Below are 19,907 nucleotides of genomic sequence, written 5' to 3'. Positions count from 1 at the left end.
AAATTATATAATTTAGAAAATAACTCATTTTAAATAGGATTTTTAGGCATCATGACACAATTAGTTTGAATTCATTTAGTTGAGTCTGCAGCACACTTAAAATAACACAGACTGACATGTAAACTAATATTTTTAGCCTTAACGAGGTGATTCCCCAGCATGCTAAAACGTCTTACAGTAGACGATCAACCAGTGGAGGTACGGAAAAGTCTGGGAGAGATGGCTGTGAAGATTTTGACTCGATTATTTAGTGCCGTTTTAAGAGTGAGAAAAAGCCTGAGGAATGGATGAGAAATGTGCCTATTTTTTAGGAGCAAAGGTGATGTACATTGTGTGCATACCGTAATTATTTCCATCCATCCATCCATCATCTTCCGCTTATTCCAAAGTCGGGTCGTGAGGGCAGCAGCTTGAGCAGGGAGGCCCAGACATCTCTCTCTACAGCCACCTCTTCCAGCTCTTCTGGGAAGATTCCAATGCTTTCCCAGGACAACCAAGAGACATAGTCTCTCCAGCGTGTCCTGGGCCTTTCCCTGGGTTTTCTCCCAGTTGGACATGCCCGAAGCACCTCTCTAGGGAGGCGCCATGGGGGCATCCTTACCAGATGCCCGAACCACCTCAACTGCTCCTCTCGACGTTGAGGAGTAGCAGTTCTGCTCTGAGTCTCTCCTGGATAACTGAACTTCTCACTCTATCTCTAAGGAGCAGCTACCCTGCGGAGAAAACTCATTTCAACCACCTGTATCCGCAATCTCATTCTTTTGGTCACTACCCAGATCTCATGACCATACAGTAGGTGAAGGGTAGGAATGTAGACCGACCGGTAAATGGAGAGCTTTGCCTTACAGCTCAGCTCTCTCTTCACCACAACGGACCGGTACAGAGTCCGCAGTACTGCAGATGCTGCACCAATCCATCTGTCAATCTCACGCTCCATTCTTCCCTCACTCATGAACAAAACCCAGAGATACTTGAACTCTTCCACTTGAGGCAGAACCTCACCCTCGACCTGAAGGGAGCAATCCACCCTTTTCCGACTGAGAACCATGGCCTCAGATTTGAAGGTTCTGATTCTCATCCCAGCCGCTTCACACTCTGCTGCAAACCGCTCCAGTGAGAGCTGGAGATCACGGCACAATGACGCCAACAGGACCACATCATCTGCAAAGAGCAGAGATGGAATCCGGAGACCACCGAACCAGAAACCCTCCACTACCTGGCTGCACCGAGAAATTCTGTCCATAAAAGTTATGAACAGAATCGGGGACAACGGGCAGCCCTGACCGAGTCCAGCTCTTATCCTGAAGGGGTCCGACTTACTGCCGGCAATGCGAACCAAACCCTCGCACCACTTGTATTGGGACTGAACAGCCCGTAACAACAGACCCCCAATCCCATACGGAGCACCCCCCACAGTGTATCTCAAGGATCATGGTTGAATGCTTTCTCCAAGTCCACAAAACTCATGTAGACTGGATGGGCAAACTCCCACGACCCGTCGAGGACCCTAGTGAGGGTAAAGAGCTGGTCCAGTGTTCCACAGCCAGGACAGAACCCACATTGTTCCTCTTGGATTCGAGGTTCGACCATTGTTCGGTTGTCATCTACCTGAAAATAAAAATAAAACAAAATGACAACACTAATATTACATTGTATGTTTTTAGGCCCCACTCATGTCTTCTCACTGTCTTGCCTCAACTCCGTCTTTCTGGCTGATGCTGTGTTTCCTGCTCAGTGTCTTCCTACTGCTGTCCTCAGGGGTCCACGGCCAAGGTAATGTCTTAATTTATCTTACATCCACTTGGACCGCAGTGCAGTTTAATAATTTTTATCCTACTTTTTATTTATTTATGTTTCCTTGGTCATTTTTGTATGGTGGTTATTTTGTTCTATATATCCTGAGTGGAGTAATCTGTTAGACAGAAAGGTGTCCTTAGTTCAGTGATTAAATAAAAACTATAGATAATCCCACAGAGAAAAATGTACAATACAGAGATTATTCTTCAGGATATCAACTCCTCTGTCTGGACATGTTGTTGTCAGTACGTCTATTAGACTTTGATCTTTTCTTTACAAAAGCCATCAGACCCTTCCTGATCCACAGAAGAAGACTCTCCAGAGGCCCCTGGTTTATGCACAAACCAAAAGTCAGAAGAATCTGTTGAGAACCGGGGATCTACAGAAGTGATAAAAACAGCGTCTTCCCTGTTTCCGGTTTCTCCTTCCCATCTGTCTTCCTCTTCATTTGTTACACCATTACATTACATTTAGTACCCTGTCACACTGTTACTGAGTGATGCTCTTCTGACATGACCTTTGGCCCGACCGTCCTGAACTGGAATCCTGTTCCTGTTTTCTGCTCCAGTCGGGAGAACAGGCTCTGCTTTGATGGATGAGGGGGCAGCTTGGAGACATGGATGGAGGGAAGATGGGAAGAGAGACACATGAAAGACATCACTTGTTGAGAAACTCCTGCTGGAAATTATGTAGATTAAGTCAGAACAGGAGATGGATTTAATTTATGGAAAAAAGGAAGGGGGGTTCAGACCTCCCTGGAGAATGGGGCAAAAATAAAAGATAGATTTCCAGTTTGAGATTTTGATCCTGTAAACTCTCATAGCTGTCATATTTGACCTAATAGTTAAAGTGACTTGACAACGTGCACAGACCATTTTAAATCCTAATCTTTTTATTTATTTATTTATTTTTCCCCCATTTTGAGGTGCTAGTGTCCTATTTTTGTTGTAGAGGGTGGAGGCGAAACTGGATGAGAGAGAGGGGGAGACCTTGCGGAAAGGTCGTCTGGACCAGGACTCGTACCCGCGACCACCGCAATGAGGACTAGCCTCGAACATGATCCGCGCTCGTATCCCCTGCACCTTAGCCGCGACCCTTAAATCCTAATTTTACTTTTTCTTTTTTGGTCACTACCAAGGTCGTCTTAAGCTGACGGTGCTGTCTGAGGACAGACTGCAGATGAAATGGAAGGAGGCTGATGGACCCGTTCAGGGCTACAAAGTCCGAGTCAGAACAACTTCAGGTAGGAATGTTTTCTTAGCTGTGCTGAAGTTGTGAAAGCTGTCGCATGTGATATCTAGAAGGTGATGGGCAGAGTGCACTGCTTCCAAGATCCAGGTATGAGTGTGTTGTGCAATGGCTGAATCAGAATTATTTTATCTTGAGTGCACTCTAACATCATGCTCAGTCAGAAGGAATAATACACACAAACCCCAGTAAATCTGTGCATGTGTGTGTGTGTGTCCACTGATTTCAGTGAGGCTCTGATACCTGAAGTGTAACGGTCATACTGCTACATGTATCTGAAACCATTCTCGATAAAGTTCTGCAGCGTGGCAGGGCGCATTATCTCATAAAAAGAGGAACACGAGAGGTTACCGCCATCAGGGATTATTATCTTGCCACACCTCGCAGTTTTTCGTGTTATTCAAATAACGAAGACAAAGTGTCTCCAGTCAGTGCCAAGACTCCAGAGCTGCTTCGGCATCTACTTTGCAATGCAGATAGTGGAGCCAAAAAAGAACCGTAGGTGAGACATAAAAACACTTAAGCTCTTTATCCACAGGGTCTTTTGGGGCTCCTATGTAACTAGTTCGGGCCGATTGCGTGGTTTATCCACAGTGCCTTCAGCGGTGGAACCCACCCCATTTTTGGGACCTACTTCTCTGAGGTCCCAGGTCTGGTTCTTGTTGGGTCTAGATGTGACATCAGCGCACTGTAGGTCACCGATTGGTCATGGGGCGTATTCATTGGTTGAGGGCGGAGATCAAGGAGGTCATCCATTTTGTGTTGTGTTGTTTTCCGGCTCTTCTTCTTCTAATACATGTTAGTGGTGCTTAGAAAAGAGCTTAATGTAGCATTAGCGCCACCAGCTGGTAAGGTGCGTTGATTTTAATAATCCGCCCACTAGAGGTGAACAATCCGCCCACTAAACGGGAACTATGGGCACTGCAGAGACAGAAAAAAAGAGGTCCCACCAGAACCGGACACAACAGGGTCCAACAAGAACCGGCCCTGTGGATAAGGGGCTTTAGATAGTAAACTGGTCAAAAAGTGGAGCAACACGGCAACAGAATTTTCAAATGAACGAAAAATGAAGATCACACAGAAAAAAAAATCAGCTTCAATAAAATATAATGTATACATCGATAAACAGTCTTTTTTTCTTTGTAGAGGAACCACAACCAGAGCTGATGCTGACCACCACCCGGGGCCGGGCCACAGTAGCAGGACTGGACTCCAGTCAGGAATACTCTCTCCAAGTCTTCGTGCTGAATGGGACCACAGAGAAACTTCTTGCAAAACGACGATTCACCAGTAAGAAACCACAGAATGTTTTAAATTCAACTTCAAAAACATGTTTAAAGCATCTCCGGTAAAAATTAAAAACAAGATCGTGTAATAAGTATTTATTAAAAACTTTTTTAAATCTATCTAAAAAAAACATCTGGAATGCACCTTTTTTATTTAAATGTTTTTTTTTACACCTATTTCAATAATTTGAAGTACTTTTTGTAGAATTATTGCTTTAACCTAATTAAACTACAATTAAAATTGTGGACGGCTGTGGCCGAGTGGTTAGAGCAGCCGTCCTCCAATGCAAGAGCTGGGGGTTTGATTCCACCAGCAGTCACAAGCCCAAGTGTCCCTGGGCAAGACACTGAACGCCTCATGTGTGTCCCATCGGTGTATGAATGTGACAAATCACTGATTAATCTTTGTAAAGATATAACAGAGTGCTGTATCAGCAGGTAAATGAGGGCACAGATTGTGTTTTAAAGTGTTTTGAGGATCTTGATAAGATAGAAAGACAATATATAAGTACCTTTTAAATTCTAGGTTGTAAGTGAACAAATTAGATGGAATTACAAAGAGGGATGAATACTTGTGCAACCCACTGCAAAAACCCTGGCAGTGCTTCAAAAGAAACACAATTGTTGTAGCAATACTGCGAGATCACGCTGGCAACACAGGAGAGCCATAAGCCTTTGTTCAGTTTTTGACATTCTTAGTAAACATGGATTGTATTCAACACGTACCCTTTAATGAACTGAGTGTCTCCTTGACTGTAAATATACTATCCTGGGTAAAAATACAGCTTTAAAAATGCCTTCCTGCACTATGGAACGGTTCTATGAGGACAATAATTGCACTACAGTTACTTTCTTAAAAAGTCAAAAGAAAAATGTGGACTTCAACCCCATCAAGGCTCTTTGTTGACTGGTTTTCTGACGATTTCTTTACTTTTTGCATTTTATTGTCAGACTCCAGGAGCACAGGACTGTATGAAATGTGGTCGTAGCCCGCGGACTCTTGCAAAACACGGGATAGTAGGTTTTTATGATGAGCTGAACGTGCTCCGGCAGGTTAGAAAAAGAGCTCGACTTGGAAATTTGTAACACCTACTGACATGCTGGAATGAAGGCAGTCTGGGAATTCTTTTGTGATGCGTCTTCATCCTCGGGGGCCCAGTCCTTGCTCTGAGAATGGGTCATTATGTTGAGGCAGTTTTTACTTTTTGAACATTTCGCCATCACTTTGTTGCTGTTTTCCTTTTTCCTTAACTCCAGGCTATGGATTTTTACCGTGCCCCACTTTTGAATCCAACATGTTTAGTTTCACCTATGACTTCAGTCCATCAATGTAGTGAAATATAATGTCTCCAGTCTTGATTTTGATTTGTTAGCTGCCATGCAATACTTTGGAATAAACAAAGAAAGTAAAACGTGAATGTTTTTCTTTGTTACGCAACTTTGCTTAAAAATCCCAATTGTCCAGAATTATAGTAATTACATTTATAAAACGAGAAGTAATTGACATAACTGCAAGGCTGCCCTTTTAGTGGATATATTACCCCGTCAGGTTCAAGACAAAACCTATAACTCAACAGTGCTTCGTGCAAAATGAGTGAGTTTTTAAAAACAAGTTGCTTTCGTCACTCACTGACCGCCAGATGTTTTGCATTAGTTTCTGTTATTAATATGTAAAATGTTCATGAGCTCATGTTTGTGCTGCGTTTGATGTCTTTCAGTGGAGGGTCTGCGAGACGAAGAGATGATCCGCAGCGATGGTCGTGAGAGCAGGAAGAAGACGCTGCCTGGCGGGTCGGGGTCAGGAGATCTGGACGATGTGACGGAGCTACTGGTGGGTCTGCCAACAGTTCGATTCCCAGACCGTACGACCACCACTGCTGCCACTGTCACAACCACAGGTATTTCATGCTACCAGTAATAGTTAACATACTACCGGTACACACACACACGCGACCATGTTACTCTGGTTACAGTATAATGACAGCATAAGAGGCAAGTCACACTGATTCTTGTAAAAATAATGGCCTAAGCACGGAGGACATGAAAAGAAAACACCATCGGAACAACATGGCAGAACTCAGCCATACAGTCGTTACACTTTGCTTGCTATGGAATTTCTAATTATGGTATTGTAGATGAACATATATCTGTGATATATTATCCATAAATTAAACGGATTCTTTCATTTTTCTGGACTGAGTTCTATTGTGCATTGAATTATTAAATGTAACGTGAGACGTTAATTTTCTTTGACCCATCAAATGAATGCGGTCATTTATTAACAGAATCAAAGTTTAACATCAACCATTTACATTAATTTGGCAAATTGATTTCAACAACAACATAATTAATTAGCAAGTTTTACAAGGAGGAAACCATACGGCCATGATTTCCCCACTTCAAGCATTACAACAGACATTTCTGAAAATATCTGGATTAATTACTAGCAAGATAGAAGAGTTTAAAGATGGAAATGAAGTTTAAATTGAGAGAGAAGATGGATGAGGGGTTGTTATGTGTCAGTATAAGAACGGCACTCTCCATCCGAACCCAGTTTCGCCCCGGTACGCTTCGGTAGGAAATCGACTCGTTACCTCTCTGAAGATGAATCAGCTGGTGCGGAGTTCCATTTAACGCTACCATTTCCAGCGTCTCCGTAGGATGGTTGGGAAACGTCCGGAGTAGTGACGGTACTTGTTCGACACACGTTCACCTCACGGGTGGACTCACATGAGTTGTGAGTCCGTCAGAGTTCCACTCTGATGTGGAAGATTCCATAATTCCCACAAGACTCGGAAGAACTGCGGATCATGTCTGAACCTCCTGTTCGCTCCAGCAACTTTTCTGTTCGGTTCTGCTCTCCGAACTGAACTGCTCTCCCACCGCACACTCGACTGGCTGGAACTAGGAAGTGCCGACATTTAAAGAGTTCTATTTCCGGTTCATTTGGGAAGTCCTGATTGGCTGAAATAGCTAATCAGGGGTGTGTTTTTGTGACGTAAGAGGTCACTAGAAGTCAGAAAAACAGAAAAATTGTTTTGGAACGGACAGAAGATGTTTTTGAGACAGACGAGAGAAATGTTTAGGCGAGTTGGGGGAAAACAGGTGCCAGCTTCTCTATTTACGTCTGAGAGGATTTAAAAACATGACAGTTCGTTCCAACAACTTGTTTGCGCTTGCCTCCAACCTTGGACCAACTTACATTTGTTCATTTCAGACAGAAATTCAGAAAATGCATGAATTACTCCGTAACACATTCTAACTTGATTTCTACTTTGAATGAGGATTAAAAATTCATTAATACTGTTTCACAGTTGATTTAAAATGAGTAGTTCACTTCAACATTTAAAAATGGTTTGAACTAAATACACTTTGATTATCAAGAAAATAGTAATGATAATAAAAAAGAGAGTGTTCTTTCAATTGATCAGTGCAGGACACTTAGAAAGTCTCTGGATGGACTTGATTTTGTGTTTCTGGACTCAAATCAATGAAATACAGTTCTTGTCCCAGGAAGGCCCTCAAGGTCAGGATTTGACCTGAGGCTTAGTTCACTACAGTATTTTTATTAGTTTTATTGCTACGTTGTGAGGAGCAGCCATGGTCCTGGTTGTAGATTGAATTAAAGTAAAAAGCTGCTTCCCTCTCACTTTCAAACCTCATGCTTTAAGTGTTGAGACCTAATATAAAATCAGAAAGATACATTATTTTAAACTGGAACTGGAACTCGTGCTGGTCGCACGGTGGCACAGTTGGTAGAGCTGTTGCCTGTCAGCAGCAAGGTTGCTGGCTCAAATCCCAGCCTGGGACCTTTCTGGGTGGAGTTTGCATGTTCTCTCCGTGCATGCGTGGGTTTTCTCTGGGTGCTCCAGTTTCCTCCCACTGACCAAAAACATGCATGTTATGTTGAATGGTAACTCTAAATTGTCCCTAGGTGTGAATGAGAGTGAATGGTTGTTTGTCTCTGTGTCCCTGTGATGGACTGGAGACCTGTCCAGGGTGTCCCCTGCCTCTCACATAGTAAATGCTGGATATGGGCACCAGTGACCCCTGTGACCTGAAAAGGAAGAAGCGGGTAAAGATAATGGATGGATGGATGATGGATCTTCAATTATGCCTTGGAAGGATCAAATCTCTGACCCATACAAACGAACCAGTTTAAAATGATTTAATTTGCTTTAAAGCCCTTCTTGTCCTGCCCTTCTTCTCTGAGCTGTCTTGTCTCTTCACAGCCACTTGTTCACTCACACTGCAAAAACAGTACTTGAAATAAGCCATATGCTCCTAAATGTGACCAAATTGTCTTGTTTTGAGAAAATAATTCTGCCATTGGGGTAAGCAAAAGTTGCTTAGCTAGGATTCTTAAAACTAGCAAATGACACTAACTGCTGTGTCCCTTTTAAACTAAACAAAATTGTCCAAAATTAAAGAAAATTTCACTTCTTACAAGCAAACACTGCTTTCTTAAGAAATTATTTCTTAGAATGAGTGTTATGCCTACATGATTAAGCTGATTTTAAGATTTTGTGTGCTTCGTTTAAGAAAATTTGATTTATAACAAGGAAAGAGACCCTGATATGTAGAAAGTCTTTACCTAAATTGAGTATTATGCGTTCTTGAACAGGCTGATTTCAAGAATTATTTGCTTGCTTTAGGATTTTACACCTTAATTTAAGTTTTCACTTAAACAAAAAAAAGCTTACTACAGGACAAATTTCCTTTAAAGCTGAATTGTTTCTTTCTTGACATCTCAACTCTGAGAACGATGATGAGCAAAAATGGCTGAGAATAAGACGCCGTATGTTGCAGGTCAGCCCATCACAGTCCCAAAGCCGAGCGTAAATTAAATTGTGTAACAACCTCCCTTTGCACTCTGGCCTGGACTCTTCTCTTCCTGTCGTCATTTCATGTCTTGATGAAGATCAAATGCAAAATGTTTCCTGACGTATAAAAACGAAGAATTGGAAGGGGTTATACTTTGTACCATGACTGTAGTCGGCGTTAGACACAGGTTGCAACTTAACGCAGGAACGTTGCCGTCTTGCTCCGATTATAACGGCTATTGTTGTCATCTCCATCAACTTAGAAAGACTCCTAAATATAGTTTGTTTCACCAACAGTTGTAGCACCTTGCTTCTACTAGAATTAGACAAAAAAATGTAAAAAAAAAAAAAAAAAGGAATACAATAGAAAGCCCAGAACGTGGGAGATACAAGAGGGATAGATGGTGGGCAAAGCAGTGAAGGGAAAGGGATTATTTGGAATGATTATGATAATGAACATTATTTATTTGAAACAAGAAAATAACTCTTCTGATTATCCTAAAATAAAATGTTTGTTAATAGCAACATTGTTTTCCCCTCCCCCACACTTTTCCCTTTGATACTTTCCTGTTAAATAGACTTTCAGTTTGTCTTATAAACAATCTCTGCTTATCTTAATGTAGCCTCACCCATGTACGTATCATTACCTCTGGCTTCCAGAGCCCCCAGCTACAAAAACCCCTGCTGAACTCCCTGATGAGTCCCCAGAGAAAATTACCACGGAGAAAAGGAAGAGGAAGAAGGACAAGGAGCGACATCGTTCCACCGCGGAGACCAAAGAGGAGCCGGGGACAAAACAGGGTAAACTCTCAGAACAATGTTTTCCACACATTTAGTCTGAGGTATTTGTTCTCCAGCGTCACAGAAATTGTGGCAACATTTTAGGTTTTAGCTTCAGTTTTTAAATGGACCAAAACATAAACATATTATGAAAACTTCCCTTAAGCATGAAGTTATCAAAGTTCAACTCTGAGCAGACCTTCAGCTCCTCTAAGGAGCTAAAAAAAAAAAAAAGACTTTGGAGCAGTAAGTGCAGGTTTGACATGTGATGACAGTGTGCACATGAGGGAGGATAATGACAGGCCGTCCAGTTCTGCTGCAGGCCATGTGTGTCCTGTTTTCCTTCATAACGTCGAAGCTCAGAGACCCTCTCATTCAATAAGTTCAATAATGTCATGTGTGGTAGACATGTTTAAATCCTGTTTGAACACGTGCAAACCACGATGCTTTAAACAACTTTTCCTATTTATAATAATATAAATAAAAAGAATACCAGCATGAAAAATAAGTTTTAGAGTTTTGTGTTAAGGGATGTCTCAGCGGAAACCGTACGAGTGTGACAGCGACGCAGCAGCAGACATCATGCTGTTGGTGGATGGTTCCTGGAGCATCGGACGCACCAACTTCAGGCGGGTCAGGGACTTCTTGGAGGGTCTGATGACGCCTTTCCACATTGGGCCAGATCACATTCAGATCGGTGAGGACCAGCTTATCTGGGTTAACGGGTTTGGTCACTATCTGAACCTAAATCTGAACTTCACCTAAAATAAAACATTATAGCAAAAAATAGGAACGTTTCATAAATAATGTGCCAAATGTTTTGTACTTTTGCACATTTCCAGGAGAAGTGTTATAATTACTTTATTGATTATAAAATAAATGCAACATCACAAAATTGCTCAGGTGCTACCATTCTTGAACACAGAGTACCGTACTTGCCGTCGTGCATGTCGCATCGCCGTATAAGTCACATCAGTCCAGTTGTGTTTAATAAAGTGAAGAAAAAAAAACATAAATGAGTCGCTTCGCCGTATAAATCGCATCTGTTATGCGTCACCGCTGACAACCCAGTGTCCAGGACATTCTTGTAAAAGAGATTGATGATCTCAATGGATTTCTTCCTGGTAAAATAAAGGAATTAAAAAACAAACAAACAAAAAAAACCCGGAAACGTGGGCCGGTGTTGTGTCAAAAATCGATTGGCTGCCAAATGGCAGTCATGTGAGCGTGCATGGGAGGGCTTTAACAAGGATTTAACATCATAACAATTATTTGTTTGCTCGGAATTATAGCAAAGGTGTGTCTCAGTCTAACGTTTCCTTAATAAATGCACTTTGGTGGTCAAATCAGCTGCATTTCGCCTGGGCAGCGCGGAGAAATGCAGCTGATTTGACGTTTGCTCCAGGAGTTCCGGAGCGAGGCAAATGTAGCTTAGCATGACAAGCCAAGAGTCTCATTAAAAGCCACTTTTACCTTTTAATGAGACACTTGGCTTGCCACATTGGTCGAGGGCCCTCTAGCGGCTGAATTCAAGAATTCAAGGTTCTTTATTGTCGTTCACATCACACGTGGTACATGAGGTGGAACGAAACTTTGTACGCAGGGTCCCAGTTACCTCCAACAAAAATACAAATTGTAAAGAAAAACAGTAATAAGATCCAAGACATGAACTAAGAAATACGATAAACTAAGAATACACTAAGCACTACTAAATGTTATTATATTAAATTATTAAATTATAGCGCTTTTCTATCTGAAGACACTCAAAGTGCTTTACACTACAATCTGTGTCCTCATTTACCCATTCATACAGCACTCTACTATTTCTGTACAAAGACTGATCAGTGCTTTATCACATTCATCCACCAATGGGACACACATCGGAGGCATTTAGGGGTTCAGTGTCTTGCCCAGGGACACTTTGGCACGTGGCTGCTGGTGGAATTGAACCCCCAACTCTCGCATTGGAGGACGACTGCTCTAACCGCTCAGCCACAGCCGCCCCTACTAGTACAAAACAATGCGCCAAACAACAGCAGCACAAATATTAAAATTAAAATGAAATGGCAGTGTTCAGTATTTTCCATGTCTGAATGAATGAAATTGTCAGATCTTTGCCCAAAATTGTTTTATAAATATGGAGGAAAAAATTATTTTAGTCGCTTCGGCGTATAAGTCGCAGGACTTTCAAATTTATGCAAAAAGTTGCCAACTATACGGCGAAAAATACGGTAGTCAACTGGATAAACTTTCTCTACGCTGATTAGTCATCTTCAGGAGCCTGATCTCTCGCTGCTAACCGTTCTGAAATCGCTTTGTGAAAAGTCAAAGTTTAGATTAATCAATTTATCGAACACAAATTGTTACAAAGTCATTCATTCATGTTCTAAAATTATTCTACATGTCTTTTCAGACTCATGAAATACTGTCAAAGCCTGCAGCTATTTGTTTTGTCATTAAAGGGTCACACACGTGGTGTAAGGGTGATGTAGGCATAGCTTTTTAAAATATGCAACAATTAGTTTAATTTATTTTAGAAAGACTTTTAGAGAGAGCAGTTCTTTCATACCACTTTCATGTTTTGTCTGCATTTTTTTTTTCTGGGCTTATTTTTTTGTCACAAGACAAAATGTAGTTGCAATAGTATTAAAAGGTACAAAGATAAAGAACAAAGATAAAGAACCAAGGAGCAGTGACTGAAAAATACCAACACAAAACAAAAGACTATCTCTCTATGATTTTTCACAAACAACCCTAGACATATTTAAATTCAAGACTTAGCGATTATTGCTAATTTTGTGTTTTCCAAGGTCAGTTGGCTGTGGCAGTCATCTTGATTTGGGTTGGGTCAAAAACTTAATTGTAAAAAGTAAAGCCAATGATTACGCACTGAGAGCTTCAATATAAAAATCTCCAGATGCAGCCAGTCAATTAAAACATTGATGTAATATAACGGGCAACACATTTCATTTAAATAAATAAATATAAAACTTAACTCTCCACTGCCAGGTCTGACCCAGTACAGTGGAGACCCCCGCACAGAGTGGAACCTCAACAAATTCAGCATTAAAGACCAGCTGTTGGAGGCAGTGAGACATTTTAGGTACAAAGGAGGAAACACATTTACAGGTAGGAATCCAACACAAGGTGTGCCGTCAACACTTCACAGCAACGGCTGTCTGTTAGAGTGTGACCAGACGATCTTTCAGGACAGGCCCTGCTCCACGTCATGGAGGAAAACATGAAGTCTGAGGCAGGCGCGAGACCGGAAGCCCCATTTTTCTTGGTCTTGTTGACTGACGGGAAGTCTCAGGACGATGCGATCGCGGCAGCAAACCGGCTGAAGAACGCAGGCGTTGAAATCATTGCTGTAGGTGAGACTGAAAAGTAGAGGCGAGGAGATTGATTTTCTTTTTGCAGCTTTGGAAAACTCACGGGGGTGTGACTGTTCAGAGCTTCACTGGTTGGTTAATTTCACAACTTTTCAGGTGTGAAGAATGCAGACGAAGCTGAGCTGAGACAGGTGGCATCAGAACCCGTTGATTTAAATGTTTACAACGTCAACGACTTCCCCCTGCTCAGCAAACTGGTGGCACGACTGGTTCACATCTTGTGTGGAAGGATAAAAGACCGTGGCATCACAAAACGTACACCGCACCTCAGTAAATCTGTCATCCTTCTTGATTTTGATATCATCGCTGTCTTTTGAAGTTCCATTTCATTTTACTTCCAGGAATGGAGCCCGTGCCGACGGCAGACCCAGCCCTCTCCTACCCGAGCCCCGCTGATCTACGGTTTTCTGAACTCGGATCCAGGCAGGTGAAGCTGCACTGGACCAATCCAGCGAAACCAGTCCAGCAGTACAGAGTAGTGTACCACAGTGCTGACAGTCAAAGCCCCCAGGAGGTGAGGAACACATCATCACATCGTCTGCAAACAGACTAATGTAGCAATTATACGTTGAACTTCATATGTTTTCATGTTATTACCATACTATTGTATCAGATTCTCTGAAATGTTGTTTGCAAAGGAAATGCAGAGCAGAAGTAAAAACCACATTTTTAGCATTCTTACTGGTATAAATACATGTGAGGGTAAAAACTTTAAAAGAAGAAAACTTTCTTTAGAAAATATTTATCTCAAAGAAAAAGCAGGGGTTGATATCAAAGTATGTGGCAAGTCTTTCAGACTCTGCTGGAGTTTCTCAAGAGTACATGCTGCCCCCCCCCCCCCCCCCTTTGCAATACTTGCATGTTTAAATATAAAAACAACGTCTTGTGTCCCTGCACAACAATGCCACAGTCATGCAGACTTTTTTTTTTAACCTTTGAACAAAATACATAATTTTCATATTACCGGTAAATCGTTTGTGACTACGGATTCTAGAATTGCGCCGCTCGAGGTGTCTGCATGTTGGAGCAGCTCTGTTACTTTCATTCTGAGATTTTGCTTTTGGAAACTTTAATTCCTCTTTTTCTGGATGTGAATCACATTTTTTGGATGATCGTTTCCTCTGGTATCAGATGCTGTGCAGCTGGAAGGATTTTTACTGAAACTTTTTTAGTTCTGGACATTTGTTATGTTGCGTAACCATGGCAACAAGGCAGTTTTCTACAACCAACAGCAGCTGATTAACATCTCAAAAGCTCAAATAATATCTCAACTACAGCCCCAAATCTCAAATGAGTTGAAAAGGATGTTCTGTGGATGCATTCTCATCTACCTGCCAGCTGTGCTCGAGTGACTGACCACTGAGATCCTGGAACTATCAGGAAACACGGCTCATGACAGCTGAAGGACAGGATCGTCCCTCTGCACCTAGAGTTGGCTGTCCGCAGCGACGAGGAGCTCAGCAGACTGCTGGGAAGAGTGGCCATCGCTCTGGGAGGAGTTCTGCCCGGCGTTCAGGCGGTCCTACAGCCCGGGGGAACTGAGAGGCCAGCTGAGTCTGGGTGAACGGATCAGACGGCATCTGCAGCCAGTTTCTTAGGATCCACTGTGGGATGGACTTTTACAAGAGATCCTTCCTGTCTACAGCCATCAGTATCTATAAGATCTCTTAATGAAATGAGGATAACGAGTTACAACAACAAATAATTTCTCTTTGGGATTAATAAAGTATATTTGAAATGAAATTGAAATTGAAATCAAGCAATACAGCTAAGAAAAATGGGACTGGGGCACCAAAAGCTATAAAAGTAATTGATAGGAACCAGCTGGAGCAGCATTTTTGCACTGAATTAGGTTAATTGGCCGAGGTTCACCAATCCGTGAAAAACAGCATCTAAAAACCAGTGGACCAATTTCAGAATAATGTTCCTCAATGAGAAATTAGTAAGACTTTGAATATCCCATTATGGACAGTTCATAATGTCATAAGAAGAGCTTAAGAATCTAGAAATTTCTTTGTGCAAAAGACACAACAAATCATAACTGCATGGTACGTTTGCCACCGTAAAGGCTCGCCACTATTTTAACAACAGTCCGTAAACATCTAGGATCTAAGGAGACCAGTTGCTTGAGGGGAATGTTGTCCCATCCTTAACTGATGTAGGATTCTAGCTGTTAACAGTCTTGGGTCATCTTAGTCTGATTAAAATAATAATAATAATAATTTTTGCTGTATGGGAGTGCATGTTATTCTAAAGCTATAAAGACTTTTCTACAATAATGCTTTTTTTTTATGTGTAAGCTGCCCTCACCGCCAGAGGCACAAATACACTGTCTTAGACAGGCTCTTTAACTGTTTGTTGATAAAGCTTGATGGACATAAATCATTGTTTCTTTCAGGAACGTTATTCTTAAATTTTTCATTCATTTATTTATACAGGTTAGTCTCACTGAGCCACAAGGACTCATTTACAAGAGAGACCCGTATGCTCTCTCTTGTAAATGACTTCTGGAAATGGTTCCACTATAGTTAGACGTTTTTTTCAGACTGGTGAACTTCTGCCCATCTTTACTTCAGAGAGATTCAGCCTTTCTAAAATGCTCTTTAATACCCAGTGCTCTTACTGACCTGTTGCCAATTAACTCAATTAAAAATGCTCCTCCAGCTGTTTTTGTTTTTGCACCACATCTTTTGTTGTCCCTCAAAATTTTGAGACATGTTGCTGCAATTATTTACGAAATTGTTTTTTGTACACCAAAAAAGTAGATTATTTTTTGTTTCGATATTCGATATGGATATGTTTACTATTTTTCATTGGGAATAAAATATGGCTTTATGATATTTGTAAATCCTTACATTGTTTTTTATTTACATTTATCACAACGTTTTTAAACTTTGGGTTGCACATGTGAAATAAGTCTTGGTTTGACTGTAGCTGATTTTCTGTCCACAGGTAGTGTTATTAGGCTCGAAATCCTCTGTTCTGCTTGATGGCCTCTCATCTCAGACGCTGTACCACATCTCCATCTTCCCTGTGTATGAACACAACGTCGGCCTGGCGCTCCGAGGAACCGTCACAACACGTGAGCATCTTATGAATGATAAATACTTTTACCTGAATTACTTTACTTAGTCCTCTTTCTTACAGGGGACATTGACATTTGTCTGCATGAAAATTAAAATAAATTTCATGTTTTCTACAAATGGACCCAGTTGTTGAAGAAAATAAAAACAAAAGGAGGGGCCCTACAACTGAAACTTGTGGGACCCCACATGAGAGAGGCTAACCTAAAACCTCTAACGTATTTTGCTCTTTCAAGAAGGTCATGTCAACCATCTTAATGATCTTTGAAAGAAAAGGTCGTTTTCATTGTAAACGAAGCATGTGGCGCCGAAAACCACACAGACGCTTGATTCTCATGTTTCAATGTTTCAATTAAAAACACATTAAACATCCTTAAGAGAAACAAAATAAAATAAATATAAGATAAGACAGAACTTTATTGATCCCGCAGGAAATTGTTGTACCAAACAAATGTGCTAATTTGTTTTATTCCTTCATAAAAAAATTTTTGACCGGCTTTGCCTGACTTTACGATTTTGTAATAAGTACCTTAATTCAAAGTGTTGTACGCAACAATAACATTTTAAAAAGAAAAAGAACAGCCAAGCAAAACGAATAAACAAAGATCTAATGAAAAACATATGAGCGAGTCAACAAAGATTTTCAAACCTCTTGTTAAGACAAGATAAAGTAAAATATTTTATAGTTAAAGCATTAAATGCAGTTAAAAGCTACAGAAAGCAAAGTCTTTGTTTTAAAAGTGCCAGTAGAGGGGTAGCACACTAAATTAAGACTGCTGCTTCCAAAGCACGGCATAGTTGTACTAAAATATTTAGATATCTTTAACTCATGCAGAGACCCTTTGCACATTTGTATTTATTTAGTTTTTATAATTTCAGTGGTTAAAACTTGGCTGCGGCCATCTTGGCTTAAAAACAAAACTAAACATTGTACTCTATGTGGAGCAGAAGGTTTCCTTCTGGGGCATGGTGTGAAACTTACATGACCCTCATCAATCAAACTTACACAATAATCTAAATAAAATGTGGCTTTGTTTTTTTCCCGCTCCTCTTTTCGTTTCTCCTGCCCTCTCTCCCAGTGCCGCTGGCCATGCCGACCAGTTTGGAGGCGGCTCCTTCCTCTCACAGCACGCTGCGAGTGAGCTGGAGTCCAGCTCCTGGTGCTACTCAGTACATGATCCTGTACTCGGCACTCAACGACGGAGAGCCCGATGATGCGAAGGAGGTAAAGAAGCGAGTTTGTGAAATTTTTAAATCCCGATTCAGGAAGAATCAAAGCCATGCATGGTGTTGGCTCTTTTGGAGAAAAATAACTGACGTTTTAAAATTATTTTCATCACGTCACTCGTGCATCCTGCAACAGACCGTTTCAAAATAAATTATGAAACAAATCACTCATGACCTTAAAAGAGTAAAATGAAAGCAAATATTTATGATTCGTCGTTAATATATATATATTTTTATATCTTAATAATTTTTTCTTGAAAGGAATGCTATCATAATCAGCCACCTTTATCTGTTTTTTATTTTCGTACAAGAGTCGCTCACAATCAGCTGATTATTTTATTCTACAGGAGAAATTCAGCGGTGATCAGACAGTGGTGGAGCTCGCAGGGTTACTACCAGAAACAGACTACTCCGTCACACTTTATGCTCTCTATGATGAAGATCCCAGCGATCCGGTTACTTTTGTTGCCAGCACTTGTAAGAAATAACTTAACAATTTTTTACACATTGTCTAGTTTTTATTTGTCTTTCTGTTTTATTTGTTTTGGTCACTTTTGTGTTTTTGTCCCTCCTGTTTTTACAGTTGCTCTCCCAGCTCCTGTTAGTATACAGTTCCCAGTGGTAACCCACAGTATGCTGAAGGTGAGCTGGGTGCCTGGCGCCGTGGACGTACCCGGCCACAGAATCACCTACAGCACCAACCACGGCAGTGATGTCAAGCAGGTAACAGCACAAGAACTCTGACCTCCAATCAAAAACCAGCAGATAATTATTGTTTACCTTCATTTTTTTTTTCCCCACATCATTTTTCGATATTAAAAAAAAAAACTAGAGCCCAACCGATATATCGCCAAAGCCAATATTTTAGGCTGATATAGGCATTTGGGGACACATCGGTATTTGTTATAATTTGCTCATTATGCCCAGATATTATAAGCACTTCTAATTTTCACCCCTAAAATGCTGGGAACAAGCCGTGTCCTTACTTGCAAATGACGTAATTGTACAATGTATCCAGCAGAGGGCGCATGCGGACTACTTTCAAGTCATGGCCATGCTGCACAAGCAGGGAGTAACTAAATACTGTGTAGCGTATTTTGCTCAGCAGAGCATGGTAAGTTTATTGTAACTGATCTGTAAAATAAAAAAATCAACAATAATAAACACTCTTCACCAATGTTTGTCATTAGCTACGTGCTTATCAAGTTAGCAGCTAATGTTTAGATAACCTAGCTTAGGCTATTGCCTTGTAAAGCTTTAGCCAGAAGAATAAATCTAACGTAGAGGTAAAATATATCAGCGTTAGTAACGTTATCCTTGTTGTCCTCTATGAAATGCTTTGTGTGACATCTGTACTTCTCTGCAAAGAAAATAAATTTATATTTTTGTAACACACTTGATAACTTTATGGTGAGTAGTAGAGGATAGAAAATGTGAACACTTGTTAGGAAGACTGTTTCAAGACGTCCAAGTGTTAAAACGGGTTTAAAAGTAACTGTTTACTTAGATACTTGGGGGTGGACAAAGCTAAAAAAATTTCAGCCAATATATCGGAATTGGCATTAGCCAAAATTTCCATATCGGTCAGGCTGTAATAAAAACAACCAGTAACGCTGCAGGAAACAAACACTTGTCATTTTTAGACCTCAGATTTAATATAAAAAAAAATTAAAACAAGAAAAAAGTTTTTTCCTTGAAAGCTTTTGTTTTGTTTTTTCTTTGGGTGATGTCACCTTGAAGGAATCCTTTTTTTTTTTGGTGCCAGGTTCAGAACTAGCCATTGTATGTAGACGGCTAAGTTGCACGCTAATCAAAAATATTTAACTTTAAATAAAGAAGAAAATTTGATGCGAGAGGTGGATGGTCAGTTTTGACGGTGTTGAAGTAGGATGAGTTTAACATAAGAGCTCTGCTTCTTAGGCTGAGGTGGAGAACGAGGCCTTGAGGATCACGAGGTAGAAAACCGAAGGATTTTCAGAAGCTTTTTCTTTCATAAAGAGGAATAGTAAAATATTTATTTCAAGTTATATCAGTGCAGATGACTGTGTACAGTTATGTCTAAGTTAGAAAATAATTGTGTAGCTGAATAAAAATTAAATAAAGGAAAAAAGCTAATAAAGTTATGTCTAATCAAAACTTCTGGATAGCTCCAAATAAATAAAAAAAATATAAAAAGCTTATTTGAATATACAGCAGGGGGACAAATTCTTGCTGTTATGTTTTGAGTGTGTTCATACTGTATAATTGGTTGAGACGATAAAACTCATCTGT

General features: G+C 40.7%; 1 protein-coding gene across 1 annotated transcript in view; it reads left to right on the top strand.

Annotated features, from left to right (window-relative positions):
• Positions 1–19,907, top strand: part of LOC119417751 (solute carrier family 35 member C2) — a 54,177-nt gene that overhangs the window by 14,574 nt on the left and 19,696 nt on the right. The window contains exons 8-22 of the mRNA XM_037685034.1: positions 1,581–1,615; positions 1,715–1,773; positions 2,936–3,040; positions 4,192–4,335; positions 6,050–6,193; positions 9,824–9,955; positions 10,464–10,631; positions 12,944–13,063; positions 13,144–13,308; positions 13,423–13,581; positions 13,668–13,840; positions 16,279–16,408; positions 17,489–17,634; positions 17,984–18,113; positions 18,220–18,359. Coding sequence (XP_037540962.1) covers positions 1,581–1,615; positions 1,715–1,773; positions 2,936–3,040; positions 4,192–4,335; positions 6,050–6,193; positions 9,824–9,955; positions 10,464–10,631; positions 12,944–13,063; positions 13,144–13,308; positions 13,423–13,581; positions 13,668–13,840; positions 16,279–16,408; positions 17,489–17,634; positions 17,984–18,113; positions 18,220–18,359 — 1,950 coding nt within the window. The remainder of the gene's footprint in view (positions 1–1,580; positions 1,616–1,714; positions 1,774–2,935; positions 3,041–4,191; positions 4,336–6,049; positions 6,194–9,823; positions 9,956–10,463; positions 10,632–12,943; positions 13,064–13,143; positions 13,309–13,422; positions 13,582–13,667; positions 13,841–16,278; positions 16,409–17,488; positions 17,635–17,983; positions 18,114–18,219; positions 18,360–19,907) is intronic.

Source organism: Nematolebias whitei, chromosome 11 (genome assembly GCF_014905685.2).
Source record: "Nematolebias whitei isolate Nwh7 chromosome 11, NemWhi1, whole genome shotgun sequence".
NCBI lineage: Eukaryota > Metazoa > Chordata > Actinopteri > Cyprinodontiformes > Rivulidae > Nematolebias > Nematolebias whitei.
This window is presented reverse-complemented; position numbering and strand designations above follow the sequence as displayed.